The sequence below is a fragment of the Monodelphis domestica genome, chromosome 2 (genome assembly GCF_027887165.1).
Source record: "Monodelphis domestica isolate mMonDom1 chromosome 2, mMonDom1.pri, whole genome shotgun sequence".
In the NCBI taxonomy this organism is placed as follows: Eukaryota; Metazoa; Chordata; class Mammalia; order Didelphimorphia; family Didelphidae; genus Monodelphis; species Monodelphis domestica.
The window spans coordinates 495,478,293-495,498,462 of NC_077228.1; the positions used below are offsets into that span (position 1 = coordinate 495,478,293).

Sequence of the window (20,170 nt, forward strand, 5' to 3'; positions counted from 1 at the left end):
ACAATGTTCTCCTGGTTCTACCCTATTCACTTTGCATTGGTTCATACACATCTTTTCAGGTTTTTCTGAGAGCATCTTGTTTGTCATTTCTTATTTCATGATAGTATTCTGTCACTATCATGTACCACAATTCATTTAGCTATTCCTCAATTGATGGACATCCTCAATTCCATTTCTTTGCCATCCCCAAAAAATGCTCTATAATTATTTTTTTACATATAGAGCCTTTTCTTTTTTTCTTTTTTATCTAATCAGTAGTGATTTAGAGCATTTTTTTCATCTGATTATAGATACTTTGATTACTTTGTCTGAAAACAGCCTGTTTACATTCTTTCACCATTTAGCAATTGGAGAATGATTTGTATTCTTATAAATTTGACTAAGTTCTCTACATATTTGAGAAATGATTAGAGAAACTTGCCTTTTAAATTTTTCTTGTCTTGTATTTTGAAAGTCATATTTTCAATTCAGCTCTAGTCTTTCCATTAGGAATGCTTGAAAGTCTATTTAATTAAATATCCCACTCCTTCCAAGTTTCTGTAAACAGAAGAATGTGGAAACAAGAACTGATTGATCAGTATGGGACCAGTTTTCAGATAAGACGTTGAGATGTACAATCATGAGAAAATTTCTTACGTTAACCTTAGGATCTGACTGTTTCTGGTCAATATAACTTAGGTCCTTGGTTAAGCATCTCAAAATAGCAGGTACAAGTGGCCCAGTTTTCTAGCCACACAGGGCTATGTTCAAAAAGTACTATGAGATTTTCTCCCAGTTTCCACAATTGAATTAAGCTTTCTCACAGAAGAGAAGTTGAACTAGACCTATAATTGAATAGAAAAGGAACTAAGCTCTAAAACTAACTCTTTCATATCTTTCCCATTTGACCAATTTTACTTTTTAAGAAGTTTTTATGTTCATTAAATTTTTGTATTTTTTCCCCATTTGGCTAATTCTGCTTTTTGAGGAGTTCCTCTCTTCAGTAGATTTTTACCATATAGCTTATTCTGTTTTTTAGGTGTCGTTTTTTTCAATGTTTTTTAATGCCTCCTTTTCCAAACTGTCAGATTTTTTTGTGATTTTCTTGCATCACTCTTATTTTTTCTTCCAGTTTTTCCTCTGCCTTTCTTTTTTGAATTTTCAGATCCTTTCTGGGCTCTTCCAGGAATTCTTTTGCGACCTGAGACCTGTAAACCTGAGACCAGTTTACATTTTTCTTTGAAGCTTTCGATATGGCAGTTTTTGTTGTCTTCTTCTCAGTTTATGTTTTGATCTTTCCTGTCACTGACTTTAGTCGGTCAGATTCCTTTTTGGTGTTTGCTCTTTTTTTTCCCCAGCCTATTTCTTGACTTTTGACTATTGAAAGTTGGCCTCTGCTCCTGGGGTTAGAGGGGGCACTGTGCCAAGCTTCAGGTTTTGTTTGTAGCTGTTTTCAGACCTAGTTCTGGGGATCTATAAATTGTTAGTTCCTCTAAGGTGGTATGATCTAAGGAGAGGTGTGTTTACCACTCTCCTGGCCTGTACTGTCATCTTTGAGAGATCACAAGCACTCTTTTCCACCTGGAACTATGACCAGGGCTGGAAAACTTTCACCCCATCCCTTTGTGAGTTCTGCTACTCCAGAATTCATTTCAAGGCTTTATTTTCAAATTGTTTAGCAGGGAATTTGGGAAAACTTGAGAAAGATCCTGCCTTTTCTTGACTGTCTTGGCTCCTCCCCTAGTATCTCCATAGCCCACATTTTATATGACACTTTAAAATTTTTACCACAACAATTTGATGAGGTGGACACTGGAAGAATAGGATTAAATCATAATGCTTATGTAATCATGACAATCTGGAGCTCTGATGCCTGATTTTGTTTTACATTTCCTTCCCCCTTAATTATCCTATAGAGCCTTTGGGGTTTTTTTCTTTAACAATACTCTATCTCAGGTGGATTAGAAGAAGAAGGATTTTCATCCATCCCTAGACTAGAAGAGCTCACCTTTAATTCCTCAGAAACTAGGCTGAGACTGGTGACAGTGAAGACAAGTGGGCAGATCTAGAGTACAAGCTTTTTAGAGAGTGAAGAAACTTCACAAGTGTTTGTAAGTGCTGACACTTTCCTACCTGGGGTTATTTCTTAAACAACACTTTTTCTTTGCTGTGAAGTTTTCAAGCATTCAGCTATTAAATTAGATCACAGAATACCCACATCTACAAATTGAATTTTGAGGTAGGTGCTGCCTAGATAATCTTAGTCATCCTGAAGTTAGATTTCCATCAATCCTTTTTATTAGTGTTTTTTTTTTAATTCTGAAACTGCTTACTACTTGTCCTTAATAGAAACAAGTACTCTGAGAGGCCAATGGAAAAAATACAATTATGTGAGCATGCATTGTAGGTGTAGTCGGTCCAAAGAGAAGACATTCCCATTTTCTTCAGTGGTTCAGTAATTTCTTAGTGGAACTATTTATTTGGGGTCCCATGAAAGTGTCAATCTTTTTTGCTGTGGCAGCTTTTGTCAACTTTAGTTAAGTACTTATGCTTACAATCCATGAGTATCTTTAAAATTAGTATTTCCACAAAGCTATTAAAAATGGTACTTTTTATTAGCACTTGGCTTTCTGCTCCTGTTTTCCATATTTGGCAGGATTTCTAGAAGAATTGGAGGTAAAAGTTTTTTGGTGTTGTGGTTTGGTTTTTTTTTGGTTTTGTTTTTTTACATTTTGATGCAAAACCACCTGGGTTCTCAGGGTATCCTTGTGTTTCTATTGGTAGCTCACTTCTTTTGTGTGTTCTGACTGCAGTTTTCAGATGTTTGCTTTTTGCATTAATTAATGCTTCTAGTTGCCATGGTGAATTACTGAGCACAGGGAGATGTACACAAAGGAGTGAACTTGTATACCCTCCTTGGATTTGACCATCATGCCAAAAGATTTACTGTATATCCCAACTTTGGCGTCATCAGCACACATAGTGTCTTCTTTCATGTTTAAAATCACCAAGAGAAGGGAATAAAAAGAGAATTATCAAGTTTGTGGGGTGGGAGGGTAAAGGAATGTTATTATTATCATCATTGTTATTTTACATTCTTCCTCCATTTCCCTTGAGTAAGATGTGGGAGGCTCAGGAAAATGTTTGTTAGTATCTCTGTAGCCAAATCAGGTGACAGAATCATGTTTGTTAGGCACATGGGGAACCAACCTCTCCCTGTTACTTCCCTTGTATCTGTGCTTTCTCTTACATTTATGTAACTCACACCCACAGTTTACCATCCTGAGTATTCTCTTCCCTTTCAAGTAAATGGAACTCACAAAAATGCTCTGACATCCTAAAATTACCAGCCTATGGTACTTTATGCTCTGGTTGTACGAAGAGCCCACTGCTGTTCATTCCTTCTCATGCCCAAGTTCCATATAAACTTTCTGTCCAACAAGAGACAAATGGACCCCAGAAGCAGGTGGTAGTCACAGTTCAGCCATGAAGAATCAGCCTTGTGTTTCCTGGCAGCTTTCATTAGACTGTTCTGTCCATTTTTTTAAACCAGGTAGTTAATTTAATAGCATGAAGCAAAGTCATTACCAGTTCTTTACCTCCTGTTGGAGAGTGGTCACTAAACTGTTCAGAGACTTTCTTTTCTCTTTGTTGTAATAATTTATGTGATTTGTAGGAATTTAGTTTTTTTAACTACCTAGTATAGCCTTTTTGCTCACTAGAAATAGCACAGCACATAGGAAATTAGTACTAGGGATCTTCATTTTCTAATATTATGTCACATGTTCAGCATCCTAAGGACTTCTACTGTTCTATTGACAGGACATTTTAAAATTTGATATCTGCCCCCATATATTTACATTATGAATTTTACTTCTAGTTGACTGCCTTCGGGTCCATTTATGTTCTTGTACTCATATATATGACCTTCAGAATCAGAATGTGTCCTTTTCGATGAAACAATTTTGATTGCTATCCCAAGCCAATGATCTTGTTAGGCAGAGCAAATTTCGTGAGCAGAGTAAACAATTCTAAGACTTTTGAAATCTAGGGAAGAAGAGAAATCATTTTCTCTAGGAAGTATGCTAAAGGTTTCATGACTCAATGGAGACATTTCTAATTAAATCCAACTATTGATTATTCAGCCTACTACCCCTAATATTCCTAGAGAAGTTGAAGACAGACTTTGAGTTTCTGCCTCTTCCCTCTTTCTTTTTTTTTCTTTAAACCCTTACCTTCAGTCTTGGAGTCAATACTGTGTATTGGCTCCAAGGCAGAAGAGTGATAAGGGCTAGTCAATGGGGGTCAAGTGACTTGCCCAGGGTCACACAGCTGGGAAGTGTCTGAGGCCAGATTTGAACCCAGGACCTCCCATCTCTAGGTCTGGCTCTCAATCCACTGAGCTACCCAGCTGCCCCCCCTCTTCTCTCTTTCTATTGGAAACACAAATTAGTAATGAGAAGGCCCAAACCAATGGAAAAAGAAGAAACAGAAGTCAGTTTTTACAAATCACAGCATAATTCTGTCCCTAAACAACTGCAAATTCATAGTATTTATTAAAAAAAAAAAAGTAGTCCTCAGGGCAGCTAGGTGGTTTAGTGGAGTTCTACTGGCCATAGAGCCAGGAAGACCTAGGTTCAAATTTGTCTTCAGACATTTCCTCACTCTTTGACCCTAGGCAAGTCACTTAACACCAGTTGCCTAGGCCTGGTGGCCCTTCTGTTTTAAGATTAATACAAAGAAAGAAGGAGAAAGAGAGAGAGACAAAGAGAGAGACAGAGAGAGAGAGAATCCTGAAGCCATACTTCTCTACAGTGGGACTATACTGAGCAAGGAGAGGCTCTGTCTGTAATTAAAGGGAAAACAGGAAGGAACAAGTCCAGATTCTTCAGGAAGTGTTAATGACGCATGGAAAATAATAATGCTTTTCTTTGTATTTCTAAAGAGCTTCTCTCTTTGGAGCCTAAAGTCCCAAGTTAGTATTACAATAATATCTTATCCACAATGCCATCTTTCAAGGCAGTTTTGAGAACAAGGTCATTTGTAATGGTGGAAGATTCTTTTGATAGGAGAAAGGAGAATGTGGAAAGGGATACTTTTGAGCAGAAGGCCTTAGCCTGGGATTTGAGGCTCTGTTCCAAAATGGTAATTGCATTCTGACTTCCCTTGCACTCTGAGTCAGAGGAAACATATTCCAGGTTTTCTTCTTCCAGACAGAGGCCCAATCTTGTGCTTTTGCAATTAAACAATAATTGCATTTTACCCCTTCAGTGGCTACCTTTAGGAGATGATTCCCATAGAAGCACAGATGTTTATGAAGATGTTCTAGGCATAATTCAAGATAAGACAGTTTTTAAGTTGCTTGTGTGTGTGTGTGTGTGTGTGTGTGTGTGTGTGTGTGTGTGTGTGTGCGCGCGCGCATGTGCATGAGATGGGGAAGGTCATTGGGCTTGTGATGAGGTTCCGCTTAGCTAATTATTTAATCTCTCTCAGCCCTTAATTTAGTGGTTCTATTTTGGGCAAATGTGAGGTTACTACCAAACCTTAGTCTCCAATAAGGATTTTTCCCCCTTCAGTTTGGTAACTAGGCAATAGATTATACAAATTAGAGGGTAGGACAAAATATATCTCTTAAGCATTGGGAAATGCCACTCATATTTGTTAAATGTCCCTTCTCACTCTCATTTGCCTATACAACTTGGACCGTGGCAGCAGACAAGCACTTGTCACCTTAAGAAGTCTTACAACAAACAGCTCCAGCTATTAATATTACAGTCTAACCACAGAACAAAAATGAGTATTTGGAAGGAAGTAACCTACCCAGAATCCAGGGTTATTGAGTTAAGACTAAGAGCCAGGGGTATACCAGAGGCAAGCTCTCCAGCCTCGATAAGGGCATTCTCTGGCCAGCCACGAGGAAAACTATATAACGATAGTGTCAGCACTTCCCTGACCAGGGAAGGATTGTTAGCTTTCCCCAACATGACCATTTTGTGTGGTTAGATCTCTCTGCAAAACCAAATTCCTGCTACTCACCTTAAGATGCTAGATCTCCAGAGGTGAAACTCGGGCAGAATTCAGATGGTGGGGTATGTGGGATGGAGGTGTTAAAAATGCAGAGCCATCTTTTCTTCTTGGAAGAACATCAAGGTACGCCCTTCTTTGGTAATCTAAAATGTGCTGAGACATACCCCCTGTTCTCTGTGCCTGTGGAGGTGAAGACAGCTTGCTATTTCAGCCTTGCAGCTGTTTTTCTGCAAAGTCCAGCCTTCTTTTTTCATTGTTTACTCTCAGAGGCAAGCTATATGCAATTCCAGGGATTTATTCATAAGTCCCAAAGCTGTTGTAGACCCATTCCCCCCAGATGGTCCTTTCAAACCCAGATCAAAGGCCTGAACTTTCGAAGGCACAGATTGTAGACACTTGACCGAGCATTGAACGTGGAAAAATGCCAAGGAGAAAACTATGAAGACCAAAGGAATAGGGTTATTACCAAAGAGAAGAAGAAGCTTTCAGTATTTTAAAAATAATTGCTGACTATGTAACATTTCAATATTGTATGAGAATTTAAATATTTAATATCATATTGCTTAAATGGGAAGTACATGACTCGTCTCAGTTTGCCTATGTTGCATGAAAAAAATCTCGTTTTGGTCTTATGAAATAAATTTTGGATTGGTAGTAATATAAGTGTAAATCAGGTCTCAAAGCAAAATTTCAGAAAGAACTCCCTGAGCCTTTATGATTTGCAAAGTAATACACTTTATTCAAGAGGACTGATTCCTTTCATGGCTTCCCCTACAAGGCAGTAGCCACTTTAATAGGTGTTTATAGCTATCAGCAATTGATTTTATTTTCTCAGAGTTTGACAAGAGAAAATGAATGCTACAGAATGCCCCTACTGACCCTTTTGAAGTATTTTTGAGGCCATTATAGGAGAGCCATGGCTTTTGCTTTTTGAGTCACATGCTGACATAGACCTTGATTGAAAATACATAACTGCAGCAGTAGATGTTTCCACTTGATTCATGGATATAGTTTTAATTAATATGCAGTAAATGATTTGACACAAATACTCTCATTTTGGTGGTTCTCTCCATGCAATAGCTCTGAAACAGTAATCCTAGGAGAGGCAAAACAAAGTAGACTCTGGTTATTTTGATATTCACACCAATTTTTTTTCCTTTTTTGCTCTAAAAAGTGATCAGGAGACCCAGGACAATTTTATTTGGAGTCTACTCTGGTAAAAAAAAAATGAAAAATCAGTGAAACATCTCAATGGTGTCTAAACCAGCTTGGCAGATGGGTCATTGACTAGACAAAAAACATCCCCAGGCATTGGATATTTGATTTAGTTTTAATTTTAGCAGAAGATTCTGGTGTGATGGTTTTGGGAGAAAGTTGAGGTTGCTACCCAATAAATGTTTTTATCTCATAGAGAAGACCAAGTGCCTCAGAACCAACTAGAGTGCTTTTTGAGGTTTTTGGATAGAGGCTGCTATTGCTACATTCTACCAAATACTGCTGAACTGCTTATACATGAAAGGAGATGTTTAGCACAAGCATAAATTATTTTTACATTGAAAGCTGATTCCACATTACAATAAAGCACTCTGGAGCTTCTTGAATATAAAAGATTATTTCTTCATTTTGCTCCTGCAACCATTAGCGTGCTATTTTGAAACCCACTGTATAGAGCTTATAGGACATCCGCTCATAAATAGGGAGTAAATGATTATTCGACATTTCCAACAATCTGTTTCCTGCCAATTTAGATAAATAAACTTCCTTGAAACCTTTCTTTCTGTAATGTTTTAGTGTACTGTTCCTCTTCCCTCCCCCCAGCCTCTAGCTTTTTCCCCTCCAAAAAATTGAGACTGTATTTATATAGAATATCAGAATCTGGCCTTCATTTCGCTATTCCATAGAACTGATCTTCTTCTTTACCACAGGCCTCAAGATATCATCGTGTTTATCATTGGAGGGACCACCTATGAAGAGGCCCTGACAGTTTATAACTTAAACCGCTCTACTCCTGGAGTTAGGATTGTCCTGGGAGGAACCACAATACACAACACAAAAAGGTAAAAGACAACACCACCAACTGTCTGACTCACATTTCCCTTGGACCAGAAATGTTTGCTCAAGTGGAAGCCAATTGTACTGAGAGGATTAGTTCACAGATTGGTTTGGAGTTAATCGAGGTAGAATCTATCCTTTAAGACTCTTCTTAGTCACTTGGTTAAGGCACAGGCCTAGAGTATAGAGGCCAGGACAGCACCTTCATGTAATAAAGCTATTGTTGGAGCAGCAAAATGACTGAAGGAATAGAGGTTCAAGCCTGGAGGCAGGCGGTCTCAGATTCAAATCTGGCCTTAGACACTTCTAGCTGTGTGACCCTGGGCAAGTCACTTATCCCATTTGCTTAAACCCTTACCACTCTTTTGCCTTGGAACGGATATTCCGTATTATAAGACAAAAGATAAAGGTTATTTTTTTTAATTAAAAAAACTATTGTTTCTATGTCTCAGAGTAGAAAAAAAACTTAATCACAAACTCTAGATTGTTGAAAATTCCAGGCGATATTATATCTTCTAATGCTCTACTGATTGAAGTTTTTAAAAGCACTTTTCTCACAACAGCCTGTGAAATAGGAATAAGGGTGGTCATAAGAAATATTCAAATTCCTGTCTATGTGACTATACAGTTATTAAGTGTGTTGGTTGTAGTATTCAAACCCAGGTCTCTGCAGACTCCCAAGATTAGCGCTCTTTCTACTACAACCTGCTGATGTTGGACATCTCTGGGCTTCCCCATTCTGATGGCAAACCTCAAACTGCTCTTTATTCATCCTTTCCTTCCATCTGGTTCTGCTTCCCCAAAACACCCTCAGAGGTTTTTCAGTAAATGACAATATAGTCATCACTTGATCCCCCATACTACAGAACAGCAACAGTATCATACATAATCCAAAAGTTAGAAAATGTTGACTTCATAATGCCTTGTCACTTTTCCTGAAGATGATTTATGCTCTTAATTATGTTTAGCATTGGCTAATGATAAAATGATTTTGCATTCCCATAGCACATAGCAGCTGAACATTAAGAGAGTGGTGATTGAGAGTATGTTAAGGAAGCAATTTAAGCTACACTGCGTGATAGTGGGTGGCCATAGTCGGCTAATTGAGAAGCCGTCTTCTGTATCTTCAGCCTTCCACACGCCTGTCTTAGAACTCTACCCTCCTCTGCCAGCTGCTAGCCAAGCAGAGATTCCAGATTCTCTCCATTCTTCACTCCCTCCACCTTTCAAATATACAAAACTCCCTCATCTTATAATGAAATCATTCAGGCTGCCGGACAGTAATATTAACTCAACAGAAGAGGAAAGTGAGAAGGAATGAAACAGGTGACCCGCTCCCATTTGCCGTGGTAGAAACACGGTGAAACCAAAGACCCACGTTAAAGATTTGCTGGCCAAACCGCGGAAGTTATTCAGCAGCTGCTCAGTCTCAGAATTTCTTTAGGATGCTTCTAAGAGTAAAATTGTCACTGTGGGTTCTACCTTTGACAATATAAAAACAGTTGTGACTTGGTGTGTTTTATTTCTCTCTGAAAATAATCATGTGGGAAGCAGCTGGGTGGCTTAATGGATTGGGAGCCAGGCCCAGAGACAGGAGATCCTGAGTTCAAATGTGGCCTCTGACACTGCCTAGTGGTGTGACCTTGGTCAAGTCACTTAACCCCCATTGCCTAGCCCTTACCACTCTTCTGCCTTAGAACCAATACACAATATTGATTTTAAGACAGAAGGTAAGGGTTTTTTTTTTTTAATTAGATTAAACTAAATATGCCACAAAATAGTCAAGGTAGCCTGTTTTGCCCTGATTGATTTAAAGAGAAGGAACGGTTTCTAACCGGTAGATAGTTAATATGTTTGGTTAGGAGAATGATTGAAGTGTTCTGCTTATAATTTCAAAACCAGGTAGAAAGAAAAAAGCACATTCCTACCACAGTTTAAAGAAGCAGTGAAACATAAATCTTTGCTGTGGTTGTAACTTGGATTTTTGTCCCAAATTGGAACACTTTTTAATATTCCTAAGTCATACAAACTGTGCCATTCATCTGCTTCCCTTTGCAGAGGAAAATGCTTCTCCTTTGAAATTATTGCTTGGATGATATCATCCCACTTGCTGAATAATGTAAATCCACTTTAGAAATCTAGGGGTTTTGACCACGGAGAGGTATGTGAGGAACTTTTTTCTTAATGTTTAGGCTTATTTAAATAATCTACTCATCTCTAGTTACATAATTTCCCTGCTCAAAAAAAAAACAACCCTGAAAGATACCTTTTTCTTGCATTGCCTTCTGACCTGTTTTTAAGGATAGGTTTGCTTTTCACTTACAATCAGAGTTTAAAACTGAGCAATTAGATTTTCCCTGAAGACAATGCCTAAATTCCAAAACAGATAACTTTTAGGAAGTCAACCTCAAACACTCTTTTGACCACATCCTCCCTTATTGATCCCATTTTGGTCCATCTCTGCCAAGTCTTCCAGCTTGCTGAATGGTATTCAATTTGAACCACTGGTCCTTGATGGGATTTTTTTTTTTTAAGAATTGCCATAATTGTCAATTTGGATAAATTCACCTGACTGTATGAATTGTTGTTCAGTCTTTATAACCATCACTTGCAAATCTCTACTCCCTGTAGGCTGTTTCCTTTTTTACAGAACTCTTAGTAGATTGTAAAATGTGCATTTCAGAAATCAGTTTTTTTTTTTTAACTGCAAATGCTTAAGTATTCAACTACCACACCAAGACAGTTTTAGCTAGTAGTGTGAAGTTCTTAGCAGTGAGGCTTAATCTCCATGATGAATGCCACTTTTGTTATTAGGAGCCTATTCAGTAAACCTCCAACTCCCAGTTCCTTAACAAGGAAAGTTAACATTGAAATAACACTTTATAAGCCTCGGTTTAATGGGCCTGGTTTGAACCAAAAGGTGCCAAATCTTGGTAAAAAGAAAATGTAATCATTTGTTTTTACTGGGTGGTTGGGGTTTTTTCATTTTATTTTCTGATATTTCTAGTTGTGCCATGCCAACATCACATTCTGATACAATAATTTGAAGTTTTGTTTGTTTTTCAGCAAAAATACAAGGAGATTAGGAATATCAATTTCAAAAGGTTAGCAAAGATCCACACTTAATTATAAGCATTCTACGGTCAAATGGAAACTCTTTGCAAAGAAATGGCCATTCAGAAGGCAGAGAACAAAGAGCAATGGGGAGAGTATAGACAGATCTAAGGGTCAGCACAGGGAGATACCCCAGTGAATAGGAAGGAAATGGGCAGTTGGTAGCTGGGGATTTCATGTGCTGTACAGGAACCATTCCATAAAGGAGGGAAAACCCTTTCCCAGGGCAGCTCTGATCAGACAACTCACCTCCCTCTGAACCTTAAAGCAAGACCTAAGCAGAATCCCAGGCCCTTTGAAGTCAAGTCATAGGCATGATGGCCCTTCTGTCAACAGAAACAACATCCACATATGCAGCAGATTGAGGCAAGGGAGAGAGACCCTTTTTGTCTCTGTTTTTGTTTTGGCCTGTGACTCTCATTCAGCCTCATATCGTTGTGGGCTTCTGCCCGGAAAAGATAAAATAGTTGTGACTTAGTATGTTTTGTTTCACCTTGAAAATAATCTTCCCATAACCTTCTGAGGTGGTTTAGAAACTATAAGATCCAGAAGCTGCTAGATAGAGAACCAGGTCTAGAAATGGGAGGTCCTGGGTTCAAATTTAACCTCAGTCACTTCTAAGCTGTGTGACTCTGACCAAGTCACTTAATCCCAATTGCCTAGTCCTTACTGCTCTTCTGCCTTAGAACCAATACTTAGTATCAAAGCTAAGAAAGAAGGGGGGGGGGGGGGGAAGAGAGAGAGAGAGAGAGAGAGAGAGAGAGAGAGAGAGAGAGAGAGAGAGAGAGAGAGAGAGAGAGAGAGAGAGAGAGAGAAAGCATTTGGGGAAGATATTCCAGGGCCATTGGGTAGAATCCCTAATTGGAAAGGAGTTGGGGAAAACTTGGGAATTCTTTTTATTGGGGTTAAGATTTATCCCACTTGTCCCCAGAAAATCATAACTACATGACTACTGCACACCATGAGTTGCAGTTCAAGTAACCAATCCCCCAGGGACATTTACATCTCAGCAGCTCTCCTCACACATAGGGTTTCTACCCTGTATACTTCAGTAACCTGTACTGCTGTCATTGAAACATTCTCAGCCATGAGCCACACTTGTCCCTATACAGAAGGGAATTCAGTTCCTGGTAAGAAATGAAGATGTGGGGGGCAGCTGGGTAGCTCAATGGATTAAGAGTCAGCCCTAGAGACGGGAGGTCCTAGGTTCAAATCTAGCCTCAGCCACTTCCTAGCTGTGTGACCCTGGGCAAGTCACTTGACCCCCATTGCCTAGCCCTTACCACTCTTCTGCCTTGGAGCCAATACACAGTATTGACTCCAAGACAGAAGGTAAGGGTTTAAAAAAAAAAAGAAATGAAGATGTGTGCATTAAGATTACCTTTTCCAGCATAAGCTAGTAACACGAAAGTCCATCTTCTTTCCCTTTTTGTCTTTCTGTTGGCATCTTTTATTTTATTTTATTTATTTTGAAACCCTTACCTTCCATCTTAGAATCATTACTGTGTATTGGTTCTAAGGCAGAAGTGTGGTAAGGGCTAGGAAATGGAGGTTAAGGGACTTGTCCAGGGTCACACATCTCAGAAGTGTCTGAGGCCAACTTTGAACCCAGGATCTCCCATCTCTAGGTCTGGCTCTCAATCCACTGAGCTACCCAGTTGCCCTACCCCCTCCCCACAGCATGTATATTTTTTTTAAACCCTTACCTTCTGTCTTGGAGTCAATACTGTGTATTGGCTCCAAGGCAGAAGAATGGTAAGGGCTAGGCAATGGGGGTCAAGTGACTTGCCCAGGGTCACACAGCTGGGAAGTGGCTGAGGCCACATTTGAACCTAGGACCTCCCCTCTCTAGGTCTGGCTCTCAATCCACTGAGCTACCCAGCTGCCCCCCCCCCCCCACACACACACACAGCATGTATTTTACAGGAGAATTTACATTATTTGAGTCCAAAGTTTAATTTGCCTTTGAGGTTACAGATTAGACGGTCCATTTTTTTTTTCTTTATTCAAGGGTATTTTAATTTCCCAATTACATGTAATAACAATTTTCAACATACCTTTTCTGAAATTATAAAATCCAAATTGCCCCCTCAAAGTTGATAAGCAATTTGATCTGAGTTATACATATATTATCATGCAAAACATACTTCCATATTGGTCATTGTTGTAAGAGAATACTTATACAAAACCAAACTCTCCCAATAAAACCATGAAGAAACTAATGTGAAAAACGATATGCTTTGTACCCAGCTCCCAACAGTTCTTTCTGTGAGGGTGGAGAGCAGTGTTTGTCATAAGTCCTTCAGAATCGTCCCACTGGAGCATTGTATTGCTGAGAGTAGCAAAGTCTCTCACAGCTGGTCATTGTACAGCATTGCTGTTACTCTGTACAGTAATGTTCTCCCAGTCCTGCTCATTTCACTCTGCATCAGTTCATGTAGCTTTTTCTGAAGTCATCCTGCTCATCATTTCTTATAGCACAATAGTATTCCACCATCATCACATACCACAGTTTGTTCAGCCATTCCCCAATCGGGGGACATTCCCCCGATTTCTAGCACCACAAAAACTATATATTATATGCTATAAATATTTTTGAACAAGTAGGTCCTTTTCCCTTTTAAATGATCTTTTTGGTCCACAGACCTAGTATTATGGGATCAGAGAGTATGCGCAGTTTTATATAATTTGCCCATTTTAAAAACTTGGTTGGTTTCTTCAAGTGTTTATCTCTTCAGTGGCTCAAGGACAAGTTGCAGAGAAGGAGAGAGGGAGTGAGAAAGAGAAGGGCAGGGTGGGAGGGTGAGAGGGAGAGAGAGTGAGTAGTGCCTGTTTATATACCATTTGTTTCTATAGAACTGCTCTGATGAAGCTATACATGTGCCTGCATTTGTTCAGATTTAAAAGCCACAGAAGGTAAAATGGTTTACTTCCTTTTAAGCCATGAAGGAGCATAATAATAATAATAGCTAGGATTTGCATACTGTTTTAAGGTTTGCAAAGCACTTTACCCATGTTAACTCATTTGATCTTCAGGACAGCTGGAAGGGAAGTGATACTGTTATCTTCATTTAAAAATTTGAAACTGAGAAAGACTGACTTGCCCAAGTTCACACAGTTAGTACCTAAGTCAAAATTCAAACTCAGTGAAGTGAAACTGTGGCAAGAACACTGGTTCTGGAGTCAGGAAGACCTAAGTTCAAATCCAGCTTCAGACACTTCCTAGCTGTGTGGCCCTGGGTAAGTCACTTAACTTCTGCTTGCCCCAGTTTCTTCATCTATAAAATGGGAGTAATGGTAGCACCTATCTCCCAGGATGGTTGTGAGATCAAATGAGATATTTGTAAAGCACTTAGCATAGTGTCTAGCACATGGTAGACAGTTCATAAATGGTTGTTTCCTTTGTCCTTCTTTTACTTCCTTCCTGATTCCAAGTCAAGTGCCCATCCATTGTGCCACTGATATCACAGAATTTAGAAGTCTTCCGAGGACTGTCAGTTTTTAAAGTCATCCTCTGAACACAGAAGCAAAAATTTTTTTCTACTTTATATGTAGTAAGTAAGAAATTTAACAGTCCTGTTGCTTTTTCTTTCCCCTTTATATACAACAAAATACAGAGAAACAACAGCAGCTGCTCAGAGCTTTCCATAACCTTCATGCTTTCCCACCCCCCCTCCGCCCCCCGAAGGCTAAGAACCTGCTGCAGTAGGGGCTTGAATGATAGCGGGCTAAAAACACAGCTCTTTCCTGAGTGGTCCTAGGCCCCCAGAGCCCTTTGTAGACCACTTGCAGTTCTGCTGTGCCCTTAACCTACATAATGGGTATTCACCCAAGAAAAACTGCTAAATGTCCAATTCATGTCATACCTGGCTTCGGTATCACTAATGTGATTTTTCTCTAGACCTGTTACCCTGGTGAATAAAAACTATAGAGCATATATAGTATGTTCCCATTTGCAGTCTAGATAAACCTACACAATACTAACCTTAGAAGTCAAAATCCTGGGTGACGTGGAGAGTAGGAAGAGAAAATGAATTCAGTAAATCTTTCCTTCTGTCTCTCATAGACTTGAGCATATTGTAAAAGCATCAATCCCTAACTACATAGTGATGTGGAACCACTCATTTTTTTCTGTCCTAGAGATATTCATTTTGGATGTAGTCCATATTTCCGCATCAAATGATCCTGCCTAGCAACAGAACATGCATCCTGGTTTGGGCTTTAAGATGGTCTGGTCTGCCTTATCACTTCACAACTCAATCAATATTAAAGAGGCAGAGTCCCTGCCAGTATCAGTTGACACCTTGAGTTGGCAGGGTGAGCAGAGAGGCCAAGAAGCAAAAAAAAACCCAAACTACACAGATAGAACTGCTCATCCCCTGGAAGAAATCCTTCCAAGCCTGACCTTGATGTGGGAGGCAGAGAAAAGAGGCACTGGATGAATGTTCAGAATAATTGTTCTGCTGCTGCCGCCACCACCACCATCCAAATCGTGCCTAAGCTGTGGGCAAATGGGCAGCAGGTCAGTTCAGAGCTCTATTAGTTCAGCACTTTTCACAAGCACTGAACTGCCTGGAATAAAGAAATAACCTGGCAGGAGGTGTCCCTTGGAACAAAGATCTTCCACTTGTCAGATTCCTTTCAAGCTTGAAAGCTTCATGGGCTAACGATAAATGTGTTCAGGAGTTGGTAGCTATTTGTGCCAAATTCTGTTGCCCACTTGGCTTATTGGCCACATCTCTGAATTTATGCAAGTTAAGAACAGAGATTGCATTGGTATGCAGGCTAAGAGAGAGGCTTGGGGGGGGGGGGGTTACAAATACAACCACCCTCACCAAAACCCAATAAATCAAATGGAAAACAAGGAGTAAAAGCCTACCCCAAATGTCTTAACTTTCAGCAATACAAATGATTCAGACAACAAACAAGGGAGATGCTTCTGTTCTGTGTCTTTTTCCAATCCTACCCTAAGGTTTTTGAGGAGTCTGATGCCCTTTTTAAAAAATCTCTTGCTAATTTGCAATATCATTAGAAAATCCACCCCACCTTTTTGTGTCAAATATCCAGTGGCAGAGGGGGATTATTAATGCCTAGAAAAGGGGAGGGATAGAGAAGCATTCTGTTGTGTTTTGAGATTTACTTTGTCCAAGTATCATTGAGGGTGAAAATGAAAAGTGATAAACATTCTTTTCAAATTAAAGTTATAAACTTCATTAAAAGTGACCACTTTTAGGTTAGCCACCCAAAGAGGCATCTGATTGCTAGTAGCAGTTAACAGTGGCAGATGTCAAGCAGAACTTTTTACCAAAGGGTTTGGTTTAAGGCATTAAAAAAAAAAAAACCCTGAGACACACTTACTGTAAATAAATTTGAACTGAGGAGCAAATTCGTATTGTCAACAGGTACTTTGTAGATCTCTACCTGAACAAGTAATACTAGAAACTTGGAGCTTCTCTTGTGACCGCAAGTTGGCTCAATCTCTGAATTATTTACAGAAAAATTAGGATACTGTGACTGAATTTGCATTTCAAAAGGAGAGAAATCCAGAGGACACTCCTTACATGTTGGTATTTCAGGACCAGCTATCAGAGCCACTGTGTTCACTGTTGAGATTAAGCCACTAAGGGTGGTATAGATGAGTATGAGCTGTGGTGAAGAAATAAATCCCTTTTAGTAATTAAAAAGCCTTCCTAAGTATTGGAATCACATTATGGACACCCTGAAACAAACCAAATTTTAACCTAGAGTTCTGATTTGAAGTGGTGTGTTGCCTGGCTCAAGCTGGGCCATACTTCCACTGGAGTTATTTAAGTGGTAATGCTTCAAGGCAGCCAGGCAGCGTAGTGGATAAAGCACACAGGCTTGGATTTGGGAGGTCCTGGGTTCAAATATGACCTCAGTGACTACCTAGATCTGTGACCTTGGTCACACTTAACCCCCATTGCCTAGCCCTTACCACTCTTCTGCCTTGGAACCAATACATAGTACTGATTCTAAGACAGAAGGTAAGGGTTTAAAACAAAAACAATTTTTAAAAAAGTCTTTTATGACTTTTATGTCATTCATGAGATGGTAATACCAAACCAAATAGAAGTATTTATGGAGGACAGTGATGAAAATGGCATTTATGATACTGTCAAGAAAAGAAGTTTATAACTTACACATACAGACACTCCCTCTCTCCTTCCTTTCCTCCCTCCCTCTTCCCTCTCTTTCTCCCTCTCTTTCCCTCCCTCTCCCTCCTTTTCCCCCTCCCTCTGTCCCTCTCTCTCTCTCTCTCTCTCTCTCTCTCTCTCTCTCTCTCTCTCTCTCTCTCTCTCTCTCTCTCTCTCTCCCTCCCTCCCTCCCTCTCCTCTCTCTCACTCTCTCTTTCTCCTTCCCTCTCTCTCTCTCCTTCTCTCCCTCTCCCTTCTTTCCTCCCTCCCTCTCTCTCCCTCTCCCTCCTTTTCCCCTCCCTCTGTCCCTCCCTCCCTCTCTGTCTCTCTCCCCCCCCCTCCCTCTCCTCTCTCTCTCCCCCCCTCCCTCTCCTCTCTCTCACTCTCTCCCTCTTCCTCTGCCCCACCCAATTCTGAGGAGTTAACAAACTACATCTAAAGGATTTTAACCATTTTCATAGGGTCCCCTGAATGGACTCTTTCTGTGCTGAGTTTTTTTGGCTTGTTCTAAGGAACAGTCTCTGCCCTCAAGTTGTAGTTGTCCCAACAAACTGTTACTGTCTTCCTGATTCTTGCTGGCGAGAGAGTACATCAATAGCTGTTTTTATTCCCAAGAGATAACCTCCTTTCAGACCCCCTGTAATTGATATCTTAGGCTGTCCTCTCCCCAAGGGATACCATCCATCCGCTGGCTTTGTAGGCCTTGAGGGTTATCTGTCTCCTCCCTGCACATGATATGCCAGTGAATGTTACATGTAGAACTCTATGTATGTGCCATTAGTTACATTTTTGCATCTGTTGCTCTGTGCAGGAAAGAGGCAAACAGCGAGGCTGCGCCTTTCTTTTTCTTGCATTGTTCAGATGTCTGTAATCATGTTCATGTAAGGGTAAGAAAAGGAGCAGTCATGTTTTAGGAAAGGCAGGAATATGCTTTCTTGTTCCAAGAAGGTGTTAAAGGGAAAAATCAATCCCACTGGGACTTGGGCTCCCAGGAGAATATTTGGTATCTTAACCTAAGATATATTTCAGAAATGACTGTAGAATTTGTTGTTGGTATTTGGGTACAGGAAGTCAGAGATCTGGTATGTGCACTCATCCATATGAACATGTTCTTTTTCCTTAGGTTACAGAAAAGACAATGCATATACGGTATTTAGGTACAGATATTCAGTCAACTTGAGATATCAATGGATGTTCATATTTCAAATTCTTAAATGGTGATAAAATCTAACAGAAAACATATTTAACCAAAAATTTCAGAATATTGTATTATTCCAAGTATATACTTTTGTTCCTCAGTAATTTGAATCTCAGCTCCTCTCTGGTTCAGGAAACACAGTGAGTATTGATAATATTCCTTTTTGCAAAAAAAAAAAACAAGACTTAAGGATAAAGGCATCTGTCCAAGAAGCCAATCTAGGTAGAAAATCCTAGAGAATTTATTCTTAGCACCTGTCATTACTAAACTGGCAAAAAAAATGTTAAATTTCAATATAGACAAAGTCATATCAAGCAAGGAGAATAATTATTAAGGAAGTGTTAGAAGGATTCAAGTTAACTTCAAATCATTCTGATTTGAGGTCTTAGACCTCCACATTATACCACCAAGGCTTGTCCTAGGGTCATTTTGTAGTGTGTTTGCCAACTGTGATAAAATTAATCTTAAGGCAGTTTTAGTATACCTGGCAACTGCAGGATTAGTCAGTAGAAGAAAGGGGGACCGTTTGGCTGGCTTGTTTTTAGATCACAGGGAAAAAAATGTAGGAGCATGAGCAACAAGAATACTAGAGAAACCACCAATTCATACATATACATTCACTATTGATGATCTTGGATTATAATAGTAGAGATCTAGATTAGAGATGAGGACAAAATTCCCAGAAGTGATTTAGAATTGGCAATCAAAGGAGAAGGTTAAAATCCCCTGGAATAGAGAGTCTAAGAATAAGATGAATCCTGCTTCCCCCTTTCACTACTATCTCCTCATAGATACTTCTTGGAGGCTAGAGCTTAGAAGAGCTGGCCTTCTAAAATCCTCCTAACAGAGGGCCAAAAAGGCTCCGTTTTTAATCATACTCCCTTCTCGCCTCGCTTACAGGAGGCCGAGAGTAGAAGAGTGATTCTCCCTCGAAATTCCATCATAGCTGACCGTATTCCTTGAGTGGGAGACTATGATTAACTGGTGTAGAATGCTTGATAAGCAGAGCTTTATTGATTTCATCAAGAAAACATACCACCTGACCCACTTAAAACAATGGTTTAAAGGACCACAGTGTTGAGATCACCAATCAGGATGCCCCTATGTGCCCAAAGGCAGATGTGCTCCCCACTGACAAGGCCTTCCCTTCTCAAGAATGGGGCCCGTCCTGGGCTTTCTCTAGTGTTAGTTACTCCAGACTCAGTCAGTAGCAGGAGCCTTCAACAACTAAAAGCCAATAGTCATCCTATCTTCATCACTGTAAGATTCCAGACCTGATCCAGAAGGTGACTGAGAGCTCACTGCCCATGAGGGAAGGATTTCCTTTCTGTCCTCTCCCTGGGACAGGTCTACAGGTCTTAAGGTGGTGTGATTTTGCAATGGTTGGGAGCTTTCAAACCTCCATCAGTCCTGGCCTTGGCAGGTTGACTTTTTCCTCCCTCTGTTTTATCTCTCCCCTTTATAAATTGTGCCTTTCCCCCACTTTTTTCTTTTAGCTGTGTCCAAAATCTTTTTTAGCTATAACCTCAGAATCTCATATTTTAGAAGTGACTTTAAAAAAAAAACATCCAGAACCAGGGTTATCTGACATGCATGGGGTAATTGGAGGCAATCGTTTATCCGAGGGCCTCAGAAAAACCCTAGC

The 20,170-nt window shown here is 39.8% G+C and overlaps 1 protein-coding gene across 6 annotated transcripts in view; it reads left to right on the forward strand.

Annotated features, from left to right (window-relative positions):
- The window catches only part of VPS45 (vacuolar protein sorting 45 homolog), a 73,227-nt gene that overhangs the window by 43,515 nt on the left and 9,542 nt on the right, over positions 1–20,170 (forward strand). Inside the window, exons 14-16 of one of the 6 annotated variants that reach the window (XM_056819325.1) lie at positions 7,932–8,063; positions 14,608–14,726; positions 15,313–17,413. In XM_056819325.1, coding sequence (XP_056675303.1) covers positions 7,932–8,063; positions 14,608–14,677 — 202 coding nt within the window. In that variant the 3' untranslated portion in view covers positions 14,678–14,726; positions 15,313–17,413. Of the gene's footprint in view, positions 1–7,931; positions 8,064–9,063; positions 9,567–10,116; positions 11,877–14,607; positions 14,727–15,312; positions 17,414–20,170 lie in introns of those variants that run through there. The other 5 variants (XM_056819326.1, XM_007485364.3, XM_007485365.3 and 2 more) reach the window with 5 other exon arrangements.